Here is a 24,453-nt window from a genome sequence, read left to right on the forward strand (position 1 = left end):
TTTAAAGTTGCAGCGGGCCGGGGCGCGCGATGACTCGGGTCGCGGTGCCCGGCCCGGCCGCCGACAGCGCGCGTCGCGGGCCCGGTCCCGCAGCGGGGTCGGGGCGCTCCGGCCGCCTGACCACGGGGGAGCTGCCCCCCCCCCCGCTGCCGCTCGCTAGTTTTTGTGTGCCCCCACCCGGTGTCAGGGCAGGGCAGGGCGGGGGGCGGCGTGCCGGGAACCCCCATGTCCGCCGCGGGCCACCCGGGCGCCGGCAGCGGCGCTGCCGCGGGTCCCCGCTCCTCCGTGCCCCTGCAGCGGCCGGGCGGCCGCGGGTAGCGCCGGTGCCGCCCCGCCCGGCGCCGCGGGCCCCTGTGAGGCTGGCAGCCATGGAGCCCAGCGGCCCCCCCGACCTCCGCGACGTGGAGCAGAAGCTGGGCCGCAAAGTGCCCGAGAGCCTGGCGCGGCCGCTGCGCGGGGAGGAGCACCCGGGCCGCGCCACCGCCGCCACCGCCGCCGCCACCACCGAGCCCGCCCGCGGCCCCGCTGCGGCCCCCGGCCCCCGCCGCCGCCGCGCCGCCGCCCTCGCACGGCTGGAGACGAAACTTCACCTCCTGCGGCAGGAGATGGTGAGTGCCGGGGGGCCGCCCGGACGGGACGGGGTCGCCCCTCGGAGCCGCAGCCCGGCGATGGGCACGGTGCGGCGCCGCCGCCTCCCCGCGCCGCACCTGCTGCCTCTCGGCGGCGACAGGCGGCGGGTTTCTGCCCTGGAAGCTCGGCCTGGTGTCCTGGCACCTGGGTCTGCAGGGGGTTACCTGGTTGCGGGCGGACACCGCGCAACCGCGCGGTGGTTCTTCGCCAGGCTCCTATTTATACCGTGGCGGAGAGGATTGCTGTGACTCGACTTAACTTCGGGACTTCTGACCTGCTTACTGTTGCAAAGCAGGTGCTTGCCCGGCCTTGTGTGCTGCTGTCGTCGAGAAACTTTGTTTCTCAGTAGTGCCATAAAATTGCCACCTTCAAGGCAAAACTAAAAGAACCACGGCGCTCTTTGCAAGCAAACGAGCAACCAACCAAAAATGTTGAACGCTTGGTAGGTTCGATTCTGACAATGCCTATTTGGCCTCAGTTTTTATTAGACTGTAATTGTGCTCAATTCCAGAAGAACTTTTTTTTTTTTTTTTTTTGGCAGCGGCTCTTTCCACAGTTCTTGTGCATAACTTGCTTGGTCAAACTCCATACTATTTTCTTGTTGGGATGACGATTTTGCTGGCAGCTCGTGGAGGTGGCTTTATGCAACTGTCTTGGAACTCTGCCATTCAGAGCGAACAAAGCAATCTCATCCTATGTAAACAAGTACAATGCTATACCATTGTGCCTGTCCCGGTGCAACCTCACGTATGTATAAGCAAAAGGTCAGTGGGTGGGTGGGAGAGTTCTGAAAGAATAAGCAGGCTAGGAGGAAAGGGAAATCAGGAATAGGCATCCCAGCAGTTTATAGCCAAAATTATGACCTTAATCTTGAAAAGTCACTTTTTTATCACAATTCGTGCTTTATGGCTTTGTATGCTATAAGAGATGCTCACTAACCTAAACTACCATGCATTTTAGTGTAATGATCACTGAGAACTTTAGTTTTTAACACTGTTCCCCATTGTTAGCATCCTTTGTATTAGTTTTCAAAGTTCTAAACTTGTACAAGGGTTGTAGGGTGACCTGTGCATAGATTATAATATAAAACTCTTAGGGGCGTTGAACTGCAAAGGTAGCAAATAAGGTAGATGGAGTTTTTGGCATGACTGTTTAGACATGTCATGACAGTTATGCCTATTAAGGGATAAAAATCAAGTGACTTGCCCCCATCATGTTTTCCTTGCTAGTTGGTCTCTTCATCTACTTTACACATGAAGTTTCACATCACAGTCTTCAGTTTGTCTATATTCTTTTTTTCTGCTTCCTAATTTCCCTCTCTCTCCTCTCTCCCCCTTCTCAGCTCTTGGAAAGAACAAGTTTGAGTCTCAGCTTCCTTGATCCCTCCTTTCTCACTTTAATGTCTTAATGACTTAGTTTTTCACATCTAAACTCATCGCTTATGTTAAGCCAGGGGAGTTCTAATGCACACTTCCTTGTTTGACTTTTATTCTGTGCCTGCCTGTTCAGCTACTTTTATAATGAGTGTTTGTTGTACAAGAGGAAATACAGTTACTCTGTCTACTTTCTTCTTCTTGTGTCATCTGTTTTCTATCTTCCAGAGGTTGGAAGTTAGCTATCTTCTTGTGGTTGTCTACAGTAACATAAGAATTCTCCTCTGTCCTTAAGGTTTCTTCAGGTTCTTAATCTGTCCCTTTCGCTTCTGCAGTTTTCTTGTGACAGTGTACAGATCTGTACAATTTAAGAACAACAGTAGATAAGAAGGAGAGTTTCTGTGTCTCTTCTTCTTCTGAACATCATTCCTAAAACAGAACCAAAGTACAATCTGTTATCTCACTATTTCACATCTATTTGTAGCATATTATTCTTTGGTTCTGATGAATATCTAAGAGGCCTTGACTGGGGAGAAAAGTAGTTAGTATCTGCTATAATAGTAAACAGATGTAAAAAATTGAAAAAATAAGAAGTTTAGAAATCACAGAATTTCTAGGTTGGAAGAGACCTCAAGATCATCGAGTCCGACCTCTAACCTAACATGAACAGTCCCCACTAAACCATATCCCTAAGCTCTACATCTAAACGTCTTTTGAAGACTTCCAGGGATGGTGACTCCACCATCTCCCTGGGCAGCCTGTTCCAATGCCTCACAACCCTTTCAGTAAAGAAGTTCTTCCTAACATCTAACCTAAAACTCCCCTGGCGCAACTTTAGCCCGTTCCCCCTTGTCCTGTCACCAGGCACGTGGGAGAACAGGCCAACCCCCACCTCACTACAGCCTCCTTTAAGGTATCTGTAGAGAGCGATAAGGTCGCCCCTGAGCCTCCTCTTCTCCAGGCTGAACAAGCCCAGCTCCCTCAGCCGCTCCTCATAGGACTTGTTCTCCAGGCCCCTCACCAGCTTCGTCGCCCTTCTTTGGACCCGCTCAAGCACCTCGATGTCCTTCTTGTAGCGAGGGGCCCAAAACTGAACACAGTACTCGAGGTGCGGCCTCACCAGAGCCGAGTACAGGGGGACGATCACCTCCCTAGCCCTGCTGGTCACACTGTTTCTGATACAAGCCAGGATGCCGTTGGCCTTCTTGGCCACCTGAGCACACTGCTGGCTCATATTCAGCCGACTGTCCACCATCACTCCCAGGTCCTTCTCTGCCTGGCAGCTCTCCAACCACTCATCTCCCAGCCTGTAGCTCTGCTTGGGGTTATTGTGCCCCAGGTGCAGGACCCGGCACTTGGCCTTCTTGAACTTCATGCAGTTGAATCCAAATCCAAGCAATGTCTATCATGCTATCTTTTCCTAGTTGCTCTCTGATACCAGCTTCTGCAGCCTGCTCACAGAAGTTCAGATGTACACCTGTGGGTTTTTTTTTTTGGTTTACTTGCTTCAGGCTTGAGACAACCTTTTTGTATGTATTGGCAAAGCAAGGTTATTCGGGCTCACCTAGTCACACATGAAAAACTTGACACTGACTGGTGTGCAGACATCTTAATCTTTAATATTGACCAGTACCTTCTCACTATCTCACTATGTTATCTTATTGGTTTTGTTAATGAAGACATTTTGAGCAGACGTGTTTTTTTTTTTTTTAATTATTTTTAAATTTCATACAAATTGTGTGTTTATGCAGCTCAACTTCTGTCCTTTCCCACAGGTATTGTTTGTTACAATGGCTGTGCCTGTGTTGACAAATTTCAACTAAATCTGAGAAACAAAGCTATATTATGGATAATATGAGTACATTTTGACCTTTCATTGCATTGAAATCATGGTGATTCCAAAGCTTTTGGCTGTGCTAAGGATGTATTTTACTGTTAACTAAGTTATGAGCCATTATGAGAGGAGGAACCTCTGTGTTCCACTGACAGCCTGTTTGGCCCATGACAGTAAAGAACAAGGAAAGCATACCTGAACCCAGTTGTAATGCTTGGGAACGTACATTAAGCCTTATCTCAGGTAGTATGTAATCCTTCCAGTGACCGAAGTAAATTCCATTGTGCAGGAATGGAGGTAGGTATAATTTTTCCTCATTTTAAAATGGAGGACCATCTTCTCTTCTTTCAGTGCTCACTTTTTCCTCCAGACACCAATGAAATCTATGTTTCATCTCTTTCAACCACCCTATATGTTTATCATGCTTCAGAATGAAGTACTGATATCTGTTGATTTGGATGTTTCTGAGAAAGAGCGAGGTGGTGGAAGCTCTGAGATGTCTATCATCACATTGCCATGTCCTTGGGCCTGGAAGAGCATGAATAAAATGGGTGGACACGATTACTTCCCATATGTCATCTCCTGCAGGAGAATGTTAAAGACATGAGCATATCAGGTCCATATTTGATTTAGGAGTGGTGTTTTTGACCATGAGTTTAAGCTCCTGACAGATAGGCAGGTGTGTGGGAGTAAACTGTACATCCGCTGACTGAGGCCTTGAAGCTTGTGTCCCCTGATCTGTTTGCTGTCTTGAGTGGATTGTTCTTTTTCTCCGGAGCCCAATTTTGTTGGTAGTCACTGGAATCATGTGCAGAACACCATGGAGGGTTTTTTTTTTTTTTTTTTAACTACGAACCTGCTGAGCCGGGGCACCTTCCCCTTTTTTACCTTCACTTTTCCCAGCCAAGTCTGTGATTGACACTGCCCTGGTAGTGCTGAAAACCTTTGAGGCATAAGGCCATTGCATAACAAGAGAAGCAAGGTGTAATTGTTAACTTGGGTCAAAATGCTGTTCTCTGGTCAACCTAGAATTTGATGAATACTCCATACCCCTCACAGCTGCAACCTTGTTCTGGTGTGTGATGCTTGTGAGGTCACCACTCAGTACAGCTGCACGCTGCTGTAAGTAATCAACATGGCTTGTAACTGCTGAACCTGAGGGCTGAACACTAACTGCTGATGCTGCTAGTTCAGAAGCCTCATTTCTCCTTCACAAGCTCTGTGTTTACTCAAAGGGAGATTTTTATTAATACCTGAAAAAAAAATATGTTGAGGTTTTTTCTTTCAGTTCATATTTTTCTTAAATCAAATTTTTATTGCATTTCTCTGTCTGCACTACACAGACTAAAATAATAACATGCTTTGCATAAGAGTACTTGGGTCCAAAAAAAAGGTAAACAGTGTCTTGGAATTAAGAGGGAAATGGCAGAGCTGGAACTTTTAGATGAACTTCCTTCCAGTGAACACTGTTGGGGATCAAACGTCATTAATGAGCCTGAAGGCCAAACTGGGTATTCTGAGTGCAGCAGTTTTTGTTGTTGTTGTTGTTGTTGTTGTTGTTGTTGTTTTCTGGGGGGGGGGGGAATAAATAAGTGGAAACAATCCCATTGCCAAGAAATTGAGTATGACAGATTTAGGCTAAAGCTAGTTGAGAAAGAGGAATGTGCCTGTGCAGTCTCACTAATTGATTTTTTTTTTTCTCCCGTTGCTCTAATAGTTCTGTTTTATTATGACTATTTTAAGGGTAATGAACATGAAGCGCTGACAAAACGAAGAACTAATGGTACTTGTACTGATTGGAACTGAGGCAAATATGATCATTATGATACTAGTCCTTCCTCTTCCTTGTTCTCCTTTTTTTTTTTTTTAACATTTTTTGCATATACTTAGCATGTAAATGAAGATGCAGATTGAAGGGTAGACTTTCTGTAACTCTCTCTTACCAGCTCTTAAGATTTTGAGCAACTTCAGATTTGCTTAGATTTGTTAGAACAATAACTAGGGGGGGGGTCTACCTTTATTAGCTTCTTTGAAAGGCATTTTCAAAAAGTCAACAAATGTACCTTGAAACATCTCATTTAACACTTGCTGTAGGTACAGACGTCTACATTTACTGTTTCCAATGATAACATCAATTGACTTAGTTGAAGCCAAGATATGATTCAGTGTGTCTAGTCAGCAATGCAAAGCTCTGTATCAGATGCTGGTTTTCTGTTAGATTAATTGGAATTTTTGCTTAAAAACTTGATTGAAGATAAAATCTTAAATATAAAATTACTAGTGGCTAAGCCTCAAGCCTGTGTAGGAGGATTTGATTAACCTTGGTTTCTTAGTGAGCAGTTGCTCAATGAACCCCTGAAGTGAGGCTCTTCTTAGAACTAAAAAAGAAAGAATACAGAAATAGAGATTAACTTATTTCCACAGGTCTTCCAGAAGTTCAGTGAAAAAGTTCATAATGTTGGATCTTGCTAACAAGTTCTCTCTTTTATACCCTCCAACTGTCATGATGTCGTTGAAGGAGTTTGTCATTTTTATGTGGCATTTAGATTGTACAGTGGTATTAGGATGCTTGGATTAAAAGGAATTTGTAGATTGATCCTTTGGGATAATGACCAAATCTATCAAGAAAAAATTAAAATCTAATTATGTTAACATAACTTCGCCAAGTTCTCTGACTTTTAAAGACTATCTTCAGCAGGACAAGGTAAACAACTTTAACTTTGTGCATATTTAAGCATCTTTTGGCTGGCAAATCTCATGCAGTACCTGCATGATTTGAATTCTGGAACATCACTGTGTTGCACCCAGTCAGCGCTTATGGCCATTCCTGTTCAGCTGTGCTACCTAATGAAAGGTTTAAGTCCTCAGAAAGTACATGTATACTTACATAATTAATTACTGCTTGACCTGTGAAACACTGTAGATACCTGACCTAGCATCATCAGTGTGAAACACATGCAAAAACACATGCAATACAAGAGATTATCACAGCAGTCTCATCGATGCTTGATCGCACTCGAGATAGAGTTAGTGTGCCAAATTACAGATAAGACTTTTAGTCCTGATTTGAAACAATGCACATTAGCATTTCATGCTGTTTCTTTCCTGATTATTTTGTTTCAAGGATGGAGGAAGAATTTTGGCTTTGAAGTTGTTTTTTAAAAGCTGATTGATGACAATTCATAATGAAAAGATGTGGTGTTTTGCTGAAAATTAAACCCCTTCTGCACAGAGCTCTACAGTTTAAGTGATTTACAATAGCTTACAGCAAACAGATTGCAAACTTCCTAACGAAATCAGCAGAACAGCATGATTTTGTGTGGATACTTAGGGATAACCATAGTTAAAAAGAACCTTTTGTGTGTAAACTCAAAAAACTTGAAATGCATAATACTAAATACATACATTGACCACAGAAGACCGGCCAACAAGTGCTGAAAAGTAATTGGAACTTTGCGAAATCAAGGGCAGTTTCTGTCTTGGATTTGTACCTGCATTTGTAACCATGACACTTGGGAGTCTTACATACAAGCAGCTTTAAAAGATGGTTTGTGGATTATTATTTGTGAAGATAAAGACTTGAACTGTAGAAGATCTTGTAATAAAAGGGGAAAATTTTTGTTACAAAAGCGGAGTTGTAGTCTATTCTTTCCAGTCCTCACACTTGTAAGTGGGGCTGCTACCTATAAGCATTGACCACTGGTGGATTACTTTTTGCCATCACATCAGTTGTTCTTTCTGTTGAATTTTGGCTTTGATCACCCAGTTATCCTCAATGATGTAAAGCTGGGGCCAGTATTTAGTAGGGCAGCTGGAGCCTTAGAAGGCATCAGTGCATCACTAAGTTTCTTACTGCAAGATTTCTGCTACTACTTGCATAGCAATGCCCAGGTCATTTCAGGTCAGAGGATCTGTGTTCTGCACAGTCTATAATTTTATGTGTACATATTTTAAAATTCTAATTGAAACAAAGGTAACAGGCAATAAATGAAATTTTAGCATGGTTTTTGTGAATGCAGACCTTCTGTCCTGGAGATATATAGCAAATGGGTGACTTTTTAAGCTCTGATGACTCGAGTAGTTTGACTAAGCCCTGCTCTAAAAGAACTGCAGCAAAAGTGGCTACTTGCAGGCTTGTCAGAAAGCTATTAAACATATCTACAATACTGAAGAAACTGTTAATTACAGCTGTAAAAAAAACAACTGAAGAAGGAGGGAGGAGAATCTTGAATTTGGACTGAAGTGTGATGGCATCCATCAACAGAAAAATTGTGAGGAACAGGATTACCCAGTTTGGGCCGATACGTTTACTGGGTGCATAAGGAAAAATAACTTCTGTAAGACTTCCCTTGTGTCTGGCTTTCTTGTTAGGGAGTTCCTGGGTGTATTTCATTAGTTTAAGCTGTTCAGTCTTTCTGTCCTGTGGGCTGTTGTTTTCAAGCACAGTTTGGAAATATCATCCTTGTCATTGGATAACCTCAGTTAATGCCAGAAGGGAATCCTAGTACTAAGAATTTTAAACCTGTGAATCTTTACCTTTTCAGTCACTTAATAATAATTAACTTTTCAGCGGTAGGCAGGATAAGTTATTCAAGGACTAGAGAAGGACTGGAGAGAGAATTATGTGGGAGTGACTGCTGTGGAATTTCAGGAAGATGTTGAAATATTTGTTCTGAAATATACGTCTGCAATGAGAGCCAAGGAGATTAACAGTTAAAACAATTATGTTTCTTTAATGTAGAAGATAAAACATTCTTGCACATCTGTACTTTGCAGTGTAAGGGTATGAGTGTGAGGGGCTCTTCTGTTATCAGCTGAATGGCTACAAACCAGATCCAGCAGGAAAAACTTGCACCTGCACTCACCATATTGCAGATTATCAAGTAGTAAGCCTTGCTCTGAGGGTAGGTAGGTTTCTGGGCCTGATCATTCTCTGTACCACAGTGCACAGAGCCATATGGTTATATAAATGGCACTGGTATCCCTTGAGCCACTTACACTCTTATTTTGTGACTATAACAATCTGCTAGAGCCTCCTATCTCAGAGACGGTATTTTTTGTATGTTGTCATTTAAATAGGTGCACCATAATCTACATTGCATTGTTTTTTTTTCTCTTTTCTTTTTGTAGTCCAAAGGTGTGTGACTAGAATACTTAATTCAGTAGATGTTGAATTCACATCTATGTTTCTATCAAATTAAGACATCACTGTGCCTCCAACATGTCTGGACCCACTTTCATAAGGTAACCATTACTGGAAGATGTGATTTGGAGAAGATTTTAACTTAACTTGTTGAAACAATCTTACTACTTTTTCATAGTTGTTAACATGTTATGTCTTTGGCATTTGCTGTGTGAAGCTCAGGCATCAGTGGTTGTCTCTCCATGTCTGTATCTAGTGAGAACTGGGTTATGTCCAAAGCGAGCAGTGGGCCTTTTAAGCACATCCTGTGATGTCTTTATGTTCTGAAAAACTTCAGTCAAGTACCTGAGTAGTTCGCGAACTCCACAGAACCTTTGGTTGTAGAGGTGAAGTGTTCATTATAGCTGGCTGGAATGAACTCTGGTATGTCTATAGACCTTCTCATTTGTAGAGCTTTGAAAGGTATAAAACTCACACCCAGGTTTTATCAAATGTAGAAGCAGATACAGATGGTCCATTACTTCAGAAATGCCCTGTATACTGTTCCAGCAGTGAGTCCCACTGGCTTCCAGTCCGGGGCTGTTGAGTGTGTGGAATAAAACACAGCTGAGGGTTCCCCCCAGTGTTGCTCCAAAGGAGATTTTTCTCCTTCTGTAAGCAAAGGACACTAGAGAGTTTAAGCAATATATGCATGTCAGATGTTAGTGTTAGCTACGCTGTTTTGTCAGGCTATGGACCCTCTTCCCAGAGCTTCCATATATACGGAGAAGAGAAATACACACACAGCTATGCAACCCTTTTCTCATCAGTCTAATCCTTCTCCCCTCTTCACACCAACAGGACAATTCTTAATGCTTTGTCAAACAAATGATATGACACGTTTGTTAGGTAACAGGAAGCACAAACACTGAGCTGCCAGGGGAAGTTATCTGCATGTTTCATTTGCTGTGCTGTAAACCAAACTCCCTGCAATATTGTACAGCCCTGCTGGGTGCAATGACAGGTGAAGTGAAAGCATTTAGTGCCTGTATGGCAATGTTGAATTGCTGTTTTGCTGAACTACTGGGAATTGCAGATTTTATAAATGTTTTACTGGCTTAATTTTGTTCAATGTTGTTGGACACCAGCTGCATTTATGGCTAAAATGCTTCCAGAAGAAGAGTTGTTCTGCTGTATTGCTGTTTTGGCCTCACTGTAGATGCAGAAGGAGGTGCACATCCAAGAGTTATAATTTAATAAATAGGTTGAGTATTTCCAGACTTCTTGTTTTTACCACAAGATAAACAAATAAAACTCTGCTTTACATTTTTCTGTCTGTATCTTTTTTTTTTTTCCTGTTCTCCTACCAAATTTCTACTGGTTTAAATTAATGTTCAATTTGAAATGATTGAACTAGATTTTGTGACTAGGGTGCATGCTTATAAGGCATAGCAAACATTGGGCACTTTATTTATAAAGCTTCAGATTCTGACCTTGATTCTTACAATAATTATAAATGACAGTCCTGATAGCAAGAAGAAAACTGTGAAGCATTTCTATATAAGCAGAATTAGGATCTGCATCAGTTTGCTACCTTTTCAAAAACTAGTGAAGTGAATGGTATCTGGGAAGAGACTAACACTTAAGCTTGAAATGGTGCCTAGAGGAGGGTGGCTGCTCCTGGCCCACCATGAGCGAGAATTTGTTCTCTACATTTGGCTGCTAATATAGACTGTTTACTCTGGTGGTCAAAGCCAGACAACACGTGTTTAGAATAAAGCACATGTGAAATGAAATAGTGGCAGCACTTTTTTTTTTTTTTTTTTTTTTTTAGTTTGATACTGAAGAATCCTTTCTGTGGGCAAAAGGGCCTTCTAGCTAAGAGAGTTTGGGTGATTCTGCACATAAATATGCTGACTTTGAGAAGTTGTGCCTGCAGTCATTGTAGACTCAGACTATTGTTTGTTTTAGGCTTCTCGAAACTATATGGTTTGAGGAGGAGTGGACATGAAACCTAAGTGGTAAGAGGACTCTTCCTGACCTGTGACTGCAAGTTCATTTTGCCTTCACAGGGACACTTCAACTACTGTAACCATTAAGAGGTCTAATTAATATCTCTTAGGAGGACTTTTGCATATTTCAGAATATGTCAATCTCAAGTGATGGCTTATGGCTGGTTCATAGCATTACAGGGTTTGTAGGAAAAAACTAAAATCCTTCAAGAGTAGAGAAGGAAGACTGCAAGAGAAGAAAGCATTATTAGTATGCCAAAGCAATAGTAGTTGTCCTCAACATCAAGTGGAATTGCCTTACTCCTCTGTTAGTGCCTAGCATTAGTTGGCTGTGACTGGAACAATAGAGGAGAGGTAGCTGCTGTTTTCTCCATAGGCAGATGAGGCAGCTCACAGTGACAGTCAACTTGTATAGCTTGTTATACATTCATCAGTGCAAAGCAACAGTCCTCCCATTTCAGAAGAAAAAGAAGTTTAATCCCAACAATATGATGTGCAATCTTTTCTTTTTGCTTGGTCATTTCCCTCCTGTTCTATTGAAGTTCAACAACAAAATTATACTAAAAGAGCCCTATCCAGCCCTTTTAAAATATAGCCATAGTTGTCTTGCTCAGTCCAACATTGTTGTGGCCCAGATTTCCTTGTCTAGTTCTCTCACTTCTGAAGTGATTCTGATTATGGAATTTGGAGAGGGTCTCTTTATTGGAGAGGGAGTCTTTCTCAGGGAATATACTCATATAAAAAGGGGTAATGGTTATATGCTAAAAGGGTAGGTTTAGATGAAATATTCAGAAGAAATTCTTCACTGGTGGTGAGGCATTGTAATAGGTTGCCCTGAGAAGCTGTGGATGTCCCTTCTCTGAAGGGGTTCAGGTGTTCAAGACCAGGTTGGACGGGGCTTTGGGCAACCTGATCTAGTGGGAGATGTCCCTGCACATGGCAGGGTGTTGGAACTGGGTGGTCTTTAAGGTCCCTTCCAGCACAAACCATTCTGTGATTATTTTCAACGGACATATTTGTCTTTTCCTAGCCAGGAGCAAATCTTGCGTTCTGTTTCTGCTCCCTAACTAGTCAGTATTTCCATAGTAGTAAGAGAAATGGAAAAATGTAATCAGTTACCTTGATTCTTTCCCATCCTACTCATACCTCTGGTAGTATGAGGTATCTTGTAGTACTACAGATTAATATTCTGTGCTGAACTAGGATGTGTGCAGCACAGTGCAGCACATACTTCTACATACCATACAACTGCAGCACTGTGCATTTCAGCACAGTGCTGCAGTTGTATGGTATGTAGAAGTATTTGCTAAGAATGTGCTAAGGTATTAAATTTGAGTATGAGTTGAGCCAGAGTGGTCTAGGAGAAGCTGAGGTCTGCACCACGTCCTGTGGTTGATGATTATTAGTCAGCAGGGATCAAATAATGTGGAAACACAGGTATCTAGAGTACCTGTTTTTGACATTTTTTGAAGTTTATAGTTCATAATTGTTTACTCCTGCTACCTTATGAGAACTCTTTGGCTAGAATCTAGGATTTCTGATTATTTGATTTTTAATACATGTTTTCTCGTAACTTGCATAATCATGCCTTGCAACTTCCAGAATGGATTACTTCAGTGTGCTCTGTAGGAGCCTACCTATGAAAAAGGCTTAAAAGCAGCAGCCTGCTTGGTTAATTGTGTTAGCCAAGCAAGTTAGCAAGCCATTATGGCTTGCTGAAAATGGTACTCAGTTCTTGTTTGCTTCTAGTTTTTTAACCCTGATAGCCCAGATGCAGATTGGCTGCAAACTGTTTGATCCCTTCTTAGTGGGTTAGAAAGAGATAAAAGGAGTTAACTATATATAGGTATATTCTGCAGGAGGATCTGGATAGGCTGGACTGATAGGCTGAGGAGAACTGCATGAAGTTCAAGAAGGCCAAGTGCCGGGTCCTGCACCTGGGGCACAATAACCCCAAGCAGAGCTACAGGCTGGGAGATGAGTGGTTGGAGAGCTGCCAGGCAGAGAAGGACCTGGGAGTGATGGTGGATAGTCAGCTGAATATGAGCCAGCAGTGTGATCAGGTGGCCAAGAAGGCCAACAGCATCCTGGCTTGCATAAGAAACAGTGTGGCCAGCAGGGCTAGGGAAGCGATCGTTCCCCTGTACTCAGCTCTGCTGAGGCCACACCTTGAGTACTGTGTTCAGTTTTGGGCCCCTCACTACAAGAAGCACATCGAGGTGCTTGAGCGGGTCCAAAGAAGGGCGACGAAGCTGGTGAGGGGCCTGGAGAACAAGTCCTATGACGAGTGGCTGAGGGAGCTGGGTTTGTTCAGCCTGGAGAAGAGGAGGCTCAGGGGTGACCTTATCGCTCTCTACAGATACCTCAAAGGAGGCTGTAGCGAGGTGGGGGTTGGTCTATTCTCCCACGTGCCTGGTGACAGGACAAGGGGGAATGGGCTAAAGTTGCGCCAGGGGAGTTTTAGGTTGGATGTTAGGAAGAACTGCTTTACTGAAAGGGTTGTTAGACATTGGAACTGGCTGCCCAGGGAAGTGGTAGAGTCACCATCCCTGGAAGTCTTTAAAAGACGTTTAGATGTAGAGCTTAGGGATATGGTTTAGTGGGGACTGTTAGTGTTAGGCCAGAGGTTGGACTCGATGATCTTGAGGTCTCTTCCAACCTAGAAATTCTGTGATTCTATGATCTGGAAGTTTGAAAGTGTATTTTTAGTTTCAAAACTCAGAATAGAAAACTTGGCTTCACTTTATCTGAGAGATCACAAATTTGCTAATACATTCAGGTGAGCACAAATCATGTGAATGAACAGTACTTTAGCAGGATGGTGATAGCACTGGTGGAGAGATTTGGGTGACATTTTTTATTTAAAAAAAAATAAATAAATTGGACTGAATCCAAAAGACACTCAACTTTTAATGGTCTACAGACTAAACGTAAGGAAAGGAATCAAAAGAAAAAAAAAAAAAAGAGGCTTGTTTGATAAGATGTTCGGTATTTTTTATTAAATACTTTTTAAAAAGATTTGGCACAGATACGTGTTCATAACATTTCCATAGGAAAAAATAAGTGATCAGCATATCACTTCTCAACTCTGATAAACCAGTTCTAAGATGACATGTTATCACTTACTATTTCAAGGCTGTCTTGAAGTTCCTTTTTATTCAGATAAACCTTCAGTAAATAGGATGGGAGTGTGCCAACAGTAGAGATTTGACTGTTAGATTAAAACCATGCTTCTAACAGAACCTATCCAATCACCAGGGCCACAGAATTATAACAAACAGAATCCTACTTTGAACTCTGGGAAGGCAAATATTTGAATTTTTTTGAATCTCATGTGTCTCTCCAGTGATACTGCAAAACCAGACTTGAATTTCAAGAAAGTTTAGTTTTGTCCTAAGTAATAGTAATATTGTCATGTCTCAGTTCTGACTTGAATAAAGCATGTATTGATTCTTTCCTTTTTTTTTCTTCTCTCTTTAAAAAGACTAACAAGTTGAGGATCACTCTTGTCTAGGTACAAGCAATATTTTAAAGTTTCAGATGTATCTGTAACCAAAACCCATGATATTCTATCACTGTTCTTGTACTTCAATGCTTTTGAGCATAATTACACAGTGCCAGTATTAAAACTAATTAATTTTTAAAAGGATAAGTAGAGGGCTAGAGTCCTCATTAACCTAACCTGATTCAGAAAAGAATAAATATTTCTTTCCAGTATTAGCACTGCATTTTTAGGAGCATGTTTTGATCAAGGTAAGCATAGGTAACTTAATGAAAGCAAAGTTCACAACAGTTGCTGTGTTGTGACAGATGCTCAGAGCACATTACAATGGTGCTACGATAGTCCATCTGCTGTAACACTTCTGACACTGTTTGCAGCAGCTTTGTGTTGGCCTGAATATTTGTAGTGTCATTACCTTGTCTGTCAACACATGTGGGCCCATAGTGTGGACTTTACCGGACACTTTCACCTCTGTCATCATAGATACGTTTCCAAGGTCAGATGTTATTTTTATGACAGTAGCTTGTGATATTTAGAAACATACAGTAAAAACTTCATACTGTGTTAGATTCTTTTTACTGTTCTTAAATTGTTACAGTGTCTCCCTGTTCATGTTTCCTCAACTGAGCTTTAAAACAATCAGGAGCTTCCTTTTATATTCTCTCATCCTTCTGAGGCTGGATGTTTCGTTCTGTGGTGCTTCAATATTTAAAGTTCTGATTTAGCATTTATTTTATTGGGGGGAGAGGGGGAAGAAGAGGAGGTGGTGAAGTATGGACTTAACTAATATAATTTTTCTTGCTGCTTGCTCTCAGACGTGTGGTGTATTTATCTCTGATAATAGTCATCATATCTACTTAGTAGATATTAAGTCCAGCTTTGTTTTCACAGTAGAATAAAAAGACAACCAAAAAAACAAAGGCAAGATGATTTTTCCCATGTGAATTTAGTATTGCACTGGAGTGTACAGAATAACTCAAACAGTGTATCATTAAAAACTAAACAAATATTTTTGCACCCTACTGAATTAATGATTCATACAAATCATGGAGATACATTAATACATTACTATGTATTAATGCAAATGACAGGCTACCTACTGATACTAGCAAGAAAAGGATGATGCACATTCCAGGGAGGAGGAAAAAGGTATTGAGATCCACTTTTTTATTACAGAGATAATGCAGTTAAGCAATTGCACAACTCGATGGCATGTATTTTCCAGTCAAGTCTGAAGGGGATCAATTAGTATGTACAAAGCTAATATATTCAAATAGGGTGTCGTAAGAGAAATGTAAATAATTAATGGTGTAGTTTATGAGAAGATACCAGAAAATAACCATACTGGCATAATGTTTTGTTCGTGTATTTGCAAGAAATATTTTTGAAACCAGTTCATTGAGTTACTTACTCTTAGTTCTTACTGAGCTAACTTTTTCTCTCATCATGTTCTGCTCTGAATCCTGATCATTTTGGTGGTGTCTCAGATCTGGCCTAACCACTTCTTTGTTGCAGGTAGTGAGTGAGTGAGTGGTTGGTTCTGGGTGCTTTTCTTCCTCTGGTGTGAGATATAGTCCTGTCTGCAGAAAGAGACTCTTCTCTGGCTGATGTCAAATCACATAGTCCTTCCTTTTTCCTCTTAGTTAAGAGACTCTGTTCACAAAGCTATGTTATGTTGCTACCAAATTTTATGTAAGGACCTTTAGAAATAAGTGTCGTAAGCACTTGGTGTGGTATTGCTTGGAATTTCAGCAGGCTGTAGAGAGATCGTGACTAGACTAGAGCCTCTTTTTAAACTAGCAAGGTCAAGGGTGCAGACAGAAACTGTAAATTTAATAACTGCTCATTCTCTGGACTTCATTGGAGGGAATGCTGCCTAAAAATCTACTGTGCCTTTTAAAATTTGTGAGTTTTCAAGAGAAACACAAAGATAATAATGTCTTTTACAAAATAGTGGAAAAAGTATGTTGTCAGAAGTGCTTCTGTAGCCTGCCAACATGTTTTTATTATGACTCATTACAGAAGTGCAGCTGAAAAAAGGTCAGTGTAATTTGCTTAATTTGCAGAAATAAACTAGATCAGCAAACTGCAACTATAAATCAAGGATTTATCTGGTAAATTGAGATTTGTAGAGAGAACTTTTTTTATGTGCCTCTTATTGTTTGAAGACTACTGCAAGTGTAAAAAAAATAAAAGGAAAGAAATGGGAAAACCTTTCAGCAATGCATTGTGACTCAAGTCTATGCTGAAAGAAAACAAAGAAAACAGAAGTGCAAAAAGCTATTGATCTACCTGTAACACTACTAAATCAAATTTAAAAGGCATGTGTGTTTTGCATAGGGTAGTGTGAGGTGAATCAGTCTGACACATATGGCCCTGATGAGCACTGTAGTATCTACCTCAACCTATTGACAATCTTATCTGTGCCAAACTGTGGTTACTATGTTTATTATTTATGCATATTAAGAAACCAAGGAAATGAGAGAGCTCACATACAGTGTCAGATAGGTTGAGCTAGCTTCAATTATTGTAGTGTATGAATTTAATCTAAACTAGTTGATTTTGTGGTGGAGTGGATGTGGAAACATCCCGCAAGCAGTTGCAGTTCCACCAGTGAGTAGCTGATCCTTCTAGCTAGGAATTGTTAACCTGTGTGCTTCTGCTCTATCACATGGAATCTGCTCGGCTTTTTGACAGGTGATGATGAAGTTTGCATTCAGATTCAGAAGTCGGACTAGATACTGCTTTTTTATCTTGATCCTGAAATACCATTGCCCAGAGTGGCTTATTATTTTAAGAACCTCATGCAAACAGTAGGACAGTTTGGTAGCAGGCAAGAGGTTTAAAGTCAAGCAGATGCATAAGATCTGCTTAAAGTGGGACAGAGCTCATGCACAACCTGTTAATTAACCTGTATGTTTAAGGAGCAGAAATTTTACCCTTATCTATCACTTGTGATTTTTAGACATGTTAAATGAATGGAAGAAAAAACACTTCCTTCTCTCACTGTTGTTGAGAAGCTATTGTAATATCATTCTGAGCCCGCTAACCTTCAAGTGCACGTGCTGTGTGGTTGTTTTCTGGTGGTTGCCTAATAAACAAAGTCTGTATGTGTGACCACATTCATTCCTGTTGTAAATATGTTAGCTCAGTGAGTCCAATTAAGTAATGCATGTATTCACATATTGTGAATATTTCTAGCTTGTTATGCATGTTCTCACAGAAACATCTCTCACAGACGATGTTTTATTGATGAATTTTATATCTTTCTATATTTGCTGAATGAATTCTGATCTTCTTTATACTAAATCTGCTCAAATAATTAAACATTTCCAACAAATGTTTATTTTATGCTTCATGTCTTATCCCTATCTTTGGGAATTACTTTTCTTAGTTATTTTGAAAATAGTTGCTCAGTATTTGTAATAGAAAAAGCAATTCCAGGAGAAACAAGAATAAGCTTGGATTCTGAGGAGAAGCAGACTTCTCAGAATTCAAAATAAATTCTTACTTGGACACTGACTCCTAGGTTTACTTAATTTGTGTTACTTCTCAAATGAATTCATGGAGTTCATTATTCCACGGAAAACTAAGGTAATCCGCCATTTAAAAGAGAAAGGGGAGGAGCTAGGCATAGATGGGTAACCATAAAACTGTTTATGACTGTTTATGATGCAGGAGGGTGGAAAGCTGTCTCTGACACACCCTAGGAAGAGGAAGTCAGCAGCAATGTAGAATCAGTAATGCTCCTAAACTGTAGTGGTCACATGGGCCTGTTTGTCATGGAAAGATTGTGTGGGCTTGAAAGTCATTTTGTAAAAAAGGCAATACAGATGGATGTGACAGTACGAACAACAGATGGAATTGACTGCAGTACCCATTTCATCTAACCTCTTCATGTGCTAATTCTTTATGCAGGATTGTTCTACTGCCAAACTGCTTGCAGTGGGGTACCATGTTTTGCTACTGTTCCCATGCAACTTCCAGTTATTGTGTATAACTGCACTGTGAATAACTGTACAAAGGCATACTGCTTCAGAACCCCAGATCCCATGCTCCTGAATCCTTGATGAGTTTTTGAGCCCTAGGGATCCTGTGCAGAGCAAGGTGACTTAAATAACTACCTGAATCCATTTAGGTTTAAGATTTCATGTCTTTGAGTGACTTACTTCACTGTGCTATGACTGAAAGATCGGTATTGAAGGAAATACTTTGTTGTACAAGCATGCTGATTTCCTTTCTTTTTTCTTTTGGGCTCCTTACAACACACAGCATAAAGGTGTTGAGGAGAAAATTAAATCAAAGTCTTTTAAATCAACTTAGGACTATCTTTTTTCTCAGACCACACTTAATTGCCATTAATATCACTACAGATTTGCTGTTTTTAAAAGAAAAAAAAAAGGGGGGGAGAAAGAGAAAAAGGAAAGAAGAAAAAAAAGTATGTGTTTCTAGGAACTTAAAAGAAAAGAGACTGCAGAAAGGAACTAGTGCTGTAGATGGCTTTGACAGATTAAAAGGATATATTGAATTGAATTTTTTAGCTTTCTTGTTTTTACTTTCTTGTTTTTAGAGGGGAGGGGGCCCACTGTGTGTGGAGCTGACTGGAAGCTACGTCTACAGAATATACAGAAGGAAAACACAAGTCTATTTTGCCAGTAGTCTTTGATCCAAAAGTAAAATGACCAGACTAGGACAGCTAATGCACTACTTTGTACAACTGCCAAGAAGCATTAATTGTCTTTGTTAACAGCCATAATCACTAAGAGTTTTATTCCAAAACCAGTAACCTCGTCCAATCCTGTTTGAGAAACACTGTACATACAGAAACAACAGGAATATGTGTAAATGTCTTTGTGTATATATCTGTGTGTGTGTGCGTGTACACAGATGTCTGTGTATTTATAAATTTTTTGTGTAACAGTGTCATGCAAGTGACAGTGTTGATCATGGAAGCCCATAACCAAGGGCATGAGTAAGGGATGAGTAAGGGCAGCAATGTTGTTCTTGTTAGAACAACCAGTGTGAGTGTGGGAAAAGAGGTCTAAGTGGGTGTTTAGGTCAGACTGAATAACTGGTTGTGTCTGAATGCTAAATTGTTCTGTCCACTAATGCTACCACACTGTGTTACATGAAAGATGCTCGCTGTCACTTTAATTTCATTATTTTCACATGCCACGACTGGCTTTTTAATGTTAAGCATTCCTAGGCATCTGTACTATTTTGATTATGCAAACCAAACAACAGGATATATAAGCTAGGTTGTAAACAAAATTTGTTTTTCTCTGTCTTACCACAATTTTTTTCTTGCTGTATGTCATAACATTGTGCTGATTCTCACACACGCACACACACCTTCCCTTTGGTGGTGTTGTGCCCTACATTAAAGAGCAGCTGTAGGAACCGTTGCGAAATACATATATTAGATACAATTCACTCTGTTTAGATTATTCCTTAACTGTGCCTGTTACTGTGCATGGAGCTGTCAAATGTAATGAGATTGTATTGTGTTTAGTCCCTTTAATTGAGACCTCTTGGAACCGATTGGTTTGCTCCAACATTTACATGAGTTGCAACTGTGTAAGTACAAACTAATGTGATTGTGTCTGGGCTGAAATACACAAGAGGCAAGAAATGTCATAGTAACATTTTTATGTTATCAGTTGATGAGATAAATGTCATTAAAGATCAATCTTGGTGGACTACTTTTTAGTGTTTGCTTTAGGAAAAGCACACACTTGACATGGGAGACTTGGGACTAAATAGTAACTTGGACGAGGAGGACTCGTCAGCAAGAATGCAAAGAATTACTCTAATAAGGCCATTCCACAGAAATTCTGAAGCCATAGATACTTGAAGATCAAAAAAAAGTCATATCCTCTGAACTGAAACTGAAATACATGAGCTTTCCTTTTCATCTAAAAGCGATTGTTTCATCAGTGGTGTATTGGTGCTAGTTCCATTAAACTTTGCCATAATCAGCCTTTTGGGAAATCGCAGTCTCCAAACTTGCATATATAAAGGAAATTGGTGAAGTCTATAGTTGCAATTGGGAAGTCAGCTAATTTGCTGCTGTCACAACAGCCTGGTTGCTAAGCGAATGGTTTATAGTGATTTATGGGTTGGAGAAGAAAAGCTGGCTTGATTAGGAGGGCTACAAAATAGTCATTCTGTTTTCAAAACCTCACATCTGAAACAGTGATAGATGGGCATTATTGTTAAAACTATATGGTAAAGCTGTTTTCCATGGTAACAGATCATCTATATTAAATCCTGTGAAACTGAACTGAGTATAATGCAGCAGTTGTTTTAGAGACTGGGAATACTTACGTGACAGTTACCTAGACAATCTGGTACTTGCAAAGTTTGAAAAATCTTTGTGTTGGGTTGACTCTGGCTAGTAACTAAACACCCATTAGCTGCTCACTCTCTTGTCTTAACGCCCTCCAGTGTGAAGGAGAGAATCAGAAGAGGAAAAGTAAGGAAAACTCATGGGTTGAGAAAAACACAGTTTCAAAAGTAAAGCAAAGAGAAGAAGGAAAAAAAAATCTGCAAAGGAACTAAAAATGAAGTACATAAAATCACTCACTATCCAGCAAACTGATGCCCAGTTTCCAAGTCACAGGTACTTTGGAAAGACCAAATAAGTCTTCTAATGCTGGACATGACATTATGGAATAATGGAATATCCATTTGGTCAGTTCTGGTTAGCTGTCCCAGCTGTGTCAGCTGCAAACCTCTTGCTCATCCCCAGTCTTCTTGCCTGGGGGGCAGAGTGAGAAGTAGAGCAGGCCTTGATGCTGTGCAAGTACTGCTCTGCTGTAGTTAAACCACTGGTTTGACATCGATGCTGATTTGTTTGCAGAGCTTGAACACATCACCTGCAGAGGCTTCAATGAAGCAACCTAGCCAGAGCCCGTACAATTCTCTGTTGTATCTAACAGAATAAAAAATACATTAAAATATTTTTTGAAAAGCACAACAAGTCAGTGTAATTTTGGATATTGAAAAGAATTTGGCATTCGAGTATGGAAAGAATCATGTCCAAATGTCTTGCTTGGCAAAAGAAGAAATAGCTTTTGCTTCCTGAGAATATCAATCTCATTCTAGTCCTCTGTGGATGAACAATACAGATGCTATATTTCTGTATAATAATCATGGAATTGGCGAATAGTATAAAATGTCTATTGTCTGGCGTAACAGATTTGACTTGTTTTCTTGTTTCTGAGTGGACTAAAGCTGTTCAAATATACTGCTTTGTCTTGAATTGTCTGAAAGTTAACATGTAAGTGATCTATGGAAGAAGAGTATTTAATGCATTTAATGTATTTAATATAATGTATTTAGTACAGTCAGAGATTGTGGCACAGACTTTTGTAGAGAAGCACAGACAAATTATATACAAAGGGGAAGTATATTCTAAATATGTATTTTAAATTGGTGGCATGCCTGCATGTAATATGCTTGATTTGTACAATTGAAGTATGTAAGAACATGCAATAAAATATGACACAAATTACATGCTAGACATGGTATCCTATGAGTTCTTTTGAAATCACTTTTTTGTTCATGGTAGTTTTAAACATGCATGCCTGGTGTTGGCACTGTGGCAAAAGTTTATGTAGGCCCAGATCTGTGTGGATGTGGAGATTGCAAGTGTCTATTGTGATGTCGAACATTTAGTATTAACGAGGTGCTACTGGAAGGGGCTGCAGAGCTGATGAGGTTGCAAACTAGCATTGTCTTCTCATCAGGATTTAGCTCAGACACAGTTGCATGACTAAACAGCTGTTTCACAAATTCACACTGTGGTTGGGAGTAGCCGCTGCTTCTCTGCACTTGACCATATGGGCAAACACTGAATCATCTTGAACTTGTTAGATTACCTTCTCAGTATTCTCACTTGTTTCATGTAACAAATAGGAGATTCCACAGAATGTCTTGCCAATGCTCATCATGGTTCAGATGAAAAGAAAGAAGCAATGAATTAAACACTAAGGCATCACCTTTATATGTAATTTCATTGCAGAAATTTTAGTAGAAGTGTCTTGTTAAGTTTTTCTAGTAAGGAGAACATAAAGTGCCGTGAGATGCAGCACTGAAATATGCCACTATGCTTTACTGTTAACACTTCTATGTGTGTACATCAACCATGAGAATTACATTGCAAAATAGGAGTTGGTGTTTGGAAAGTATTTTTTGTTCAGTTATTTTTTGCCGATTGTCAGTCTTTATGTTAGTCTATAATACGTGGTTGACCACAAAGTCATAACCTTCATCTGATACTAGTTTAAATAATTTGAAATTTACAGTTTCAATAATTACACATATCTGTTTCAACTCTTGGAAATTTGTACTGCAGCTTACAACATAAACTCAGATGTAGTGTGAGTAAATGTTTAAGATCAACAAGCCTTTTTGCAAATAACACACATCCGAAAATTTTAGATTACTATCATATCTATAACAAAGAGAATGTGAGGTGAATGCTTAGCTGCTTGGATCTGCTAAATGTCTGAAATTAATTGTAAATGAACACAGGTGTGTGTCTTGCTTCTCTGAATAATGAAAAGTTATCCCCAGGAGTTGTCATGTCATAGCTATGTTTCATCCACTAACAACATAGTGGTATGTTACCAGTGGTACGTGGTAAGTCTTGTTGATGACTAACATTCCTGTTAAGGTGCTGCTTATGTAGCATGATTAGGTTCCCACTTGAACTTCATAGAAAGTATAGTAATACTTAACATATATTTATATATGATTATTTAAACAGATTTGTGCTAGATATTGAAGACGTGTTTTAAAAAATCCTTCTATTGCCTCCAGTTTGCTATTTAGAGTCTGATTTTAGAGCAAATTACTAATCTTTTTAATTGCTTTTGCCTCATAGGTTAATCTCCGAGCCACTGATGTCAAGCTTATGCGCCAGCTACTTATCATCAATGAAAGTATTGAATCAATCAAATGGATGATTGAAGAGAAGTCCATTGCTAGCAGAGGTAGCAGTCTGAGTGGCAGCCTGTGCAGCTTATTGGAAAGTCAGGACACATCTCTCCATGGCAGCTGTAACAGTTTACAAGACTGTAGCGATGGACTGGATGGAATATCAGTGGGGAGTTATTTGGACACTTTAGTTGATGATGTCCCTGGTCGCCAAACCCCTTCAGATATGGACCAGTTCAGTGATTCTTCTATTATGGAGGACTCACAGCCTCTGCATAAACATCCCAAAATTGATTCTGATGAGTACTACTGTTTTGGTTAATAAAAGAAAGTTCCAATGGGACATATATGCACTTGTATTTATCCTTTTTCTTTGCTGCTGTTTTATTTCATGTGCAAAACCCCAAATTTCTGTTGGAAGTAAATCATACTATGATATTTTGATTCCACTTCAGAACTTTTCTATTGCTTCTAACACATTTCCTTCTTGGTGGGTTATCTGCTTCTGTCTTGCTCAACTTTTCTTTCTCTTAATTTATTATTGCTTTTTTTTTTTTTTTTTTTTTTTTAGTGCTGTATTTACAGATCTTTCAAAGTGGTGAAGGAAAAGCTTTATCTTTAAAATGAGACATCAGGGAATGAGAGCATCAATTTTGTACTTGTTGGCAATAAAGTATCTTCTGATAAATTTATGTTGTGATAAATTTTCTTGACTATTGTGTTTGGTTTTTCCAAAGATGGCGTTCTTACTGAGCCTTAAATCTGAATGTTGAAAATACCTCTACAAAATAATTTTATTTTATAAACAATGATATTTGATCTAGTTAATCTGCCTTCACTTGGAGTTCGAAGTATCCTAAACAATTTGAGGGGAGGGGGATTGAGAGGGGAGTCCTTTCGTCATGAATTTTCTCATGATTCTTGTCTAGTTACAATTTTAAGTTCCTGGCTTCATTAATGTCTTGAAGTGCACTCCAATACTGGAAGCTCTGCATGAGAGAATATTTCATTTTTGTGCTTTGCACCTTTTATTTTTA

General features: G+C 40.1%; 1 protein-coding gene across 1 annotated transcript; it reads left to right on the plus strand.

Annotated features, from left to right (window-relative positions):
* On the plus strand, nt 1-24,108 carry LURAP1L (leucine rich adaptor protein 1 like). Its single transcript, XM_027446757.3, has 2 exons — nt 1-608; nt 23,364-24,108. The coding sequence occupies exons 1-2, from the start codon at nt 30-32 to the stop codon at nt 23,736-23,738; spliced, it is 954 nt and encodes a 317-aa protein (XP_027302558.3). The 5' UTR covers nt 1-29; the 3' UTR covers nt 23,739-24,108.
* The last annotated feature ends 345 nt before the right edge of the window (nt 24,109-24,453 follow it).

The sequence above is a fragment of the Anas platyrhynchos genome, chromosome Z (assembly GCF_047663525.1).
Source record: "Anas platyrhynchos isolate ZD024472 breed Pekin duck chromosome Z, IASCAAS_PekinDuck_T2T, whole genome shotgun sequence".
NCBI classification, from domain to species: domain Eukaryota; kingdom Metazoa; phylum Chordata; class Aves; order Anseriformes; family Anatidae; genus Anas; species Anas platyrhynchos.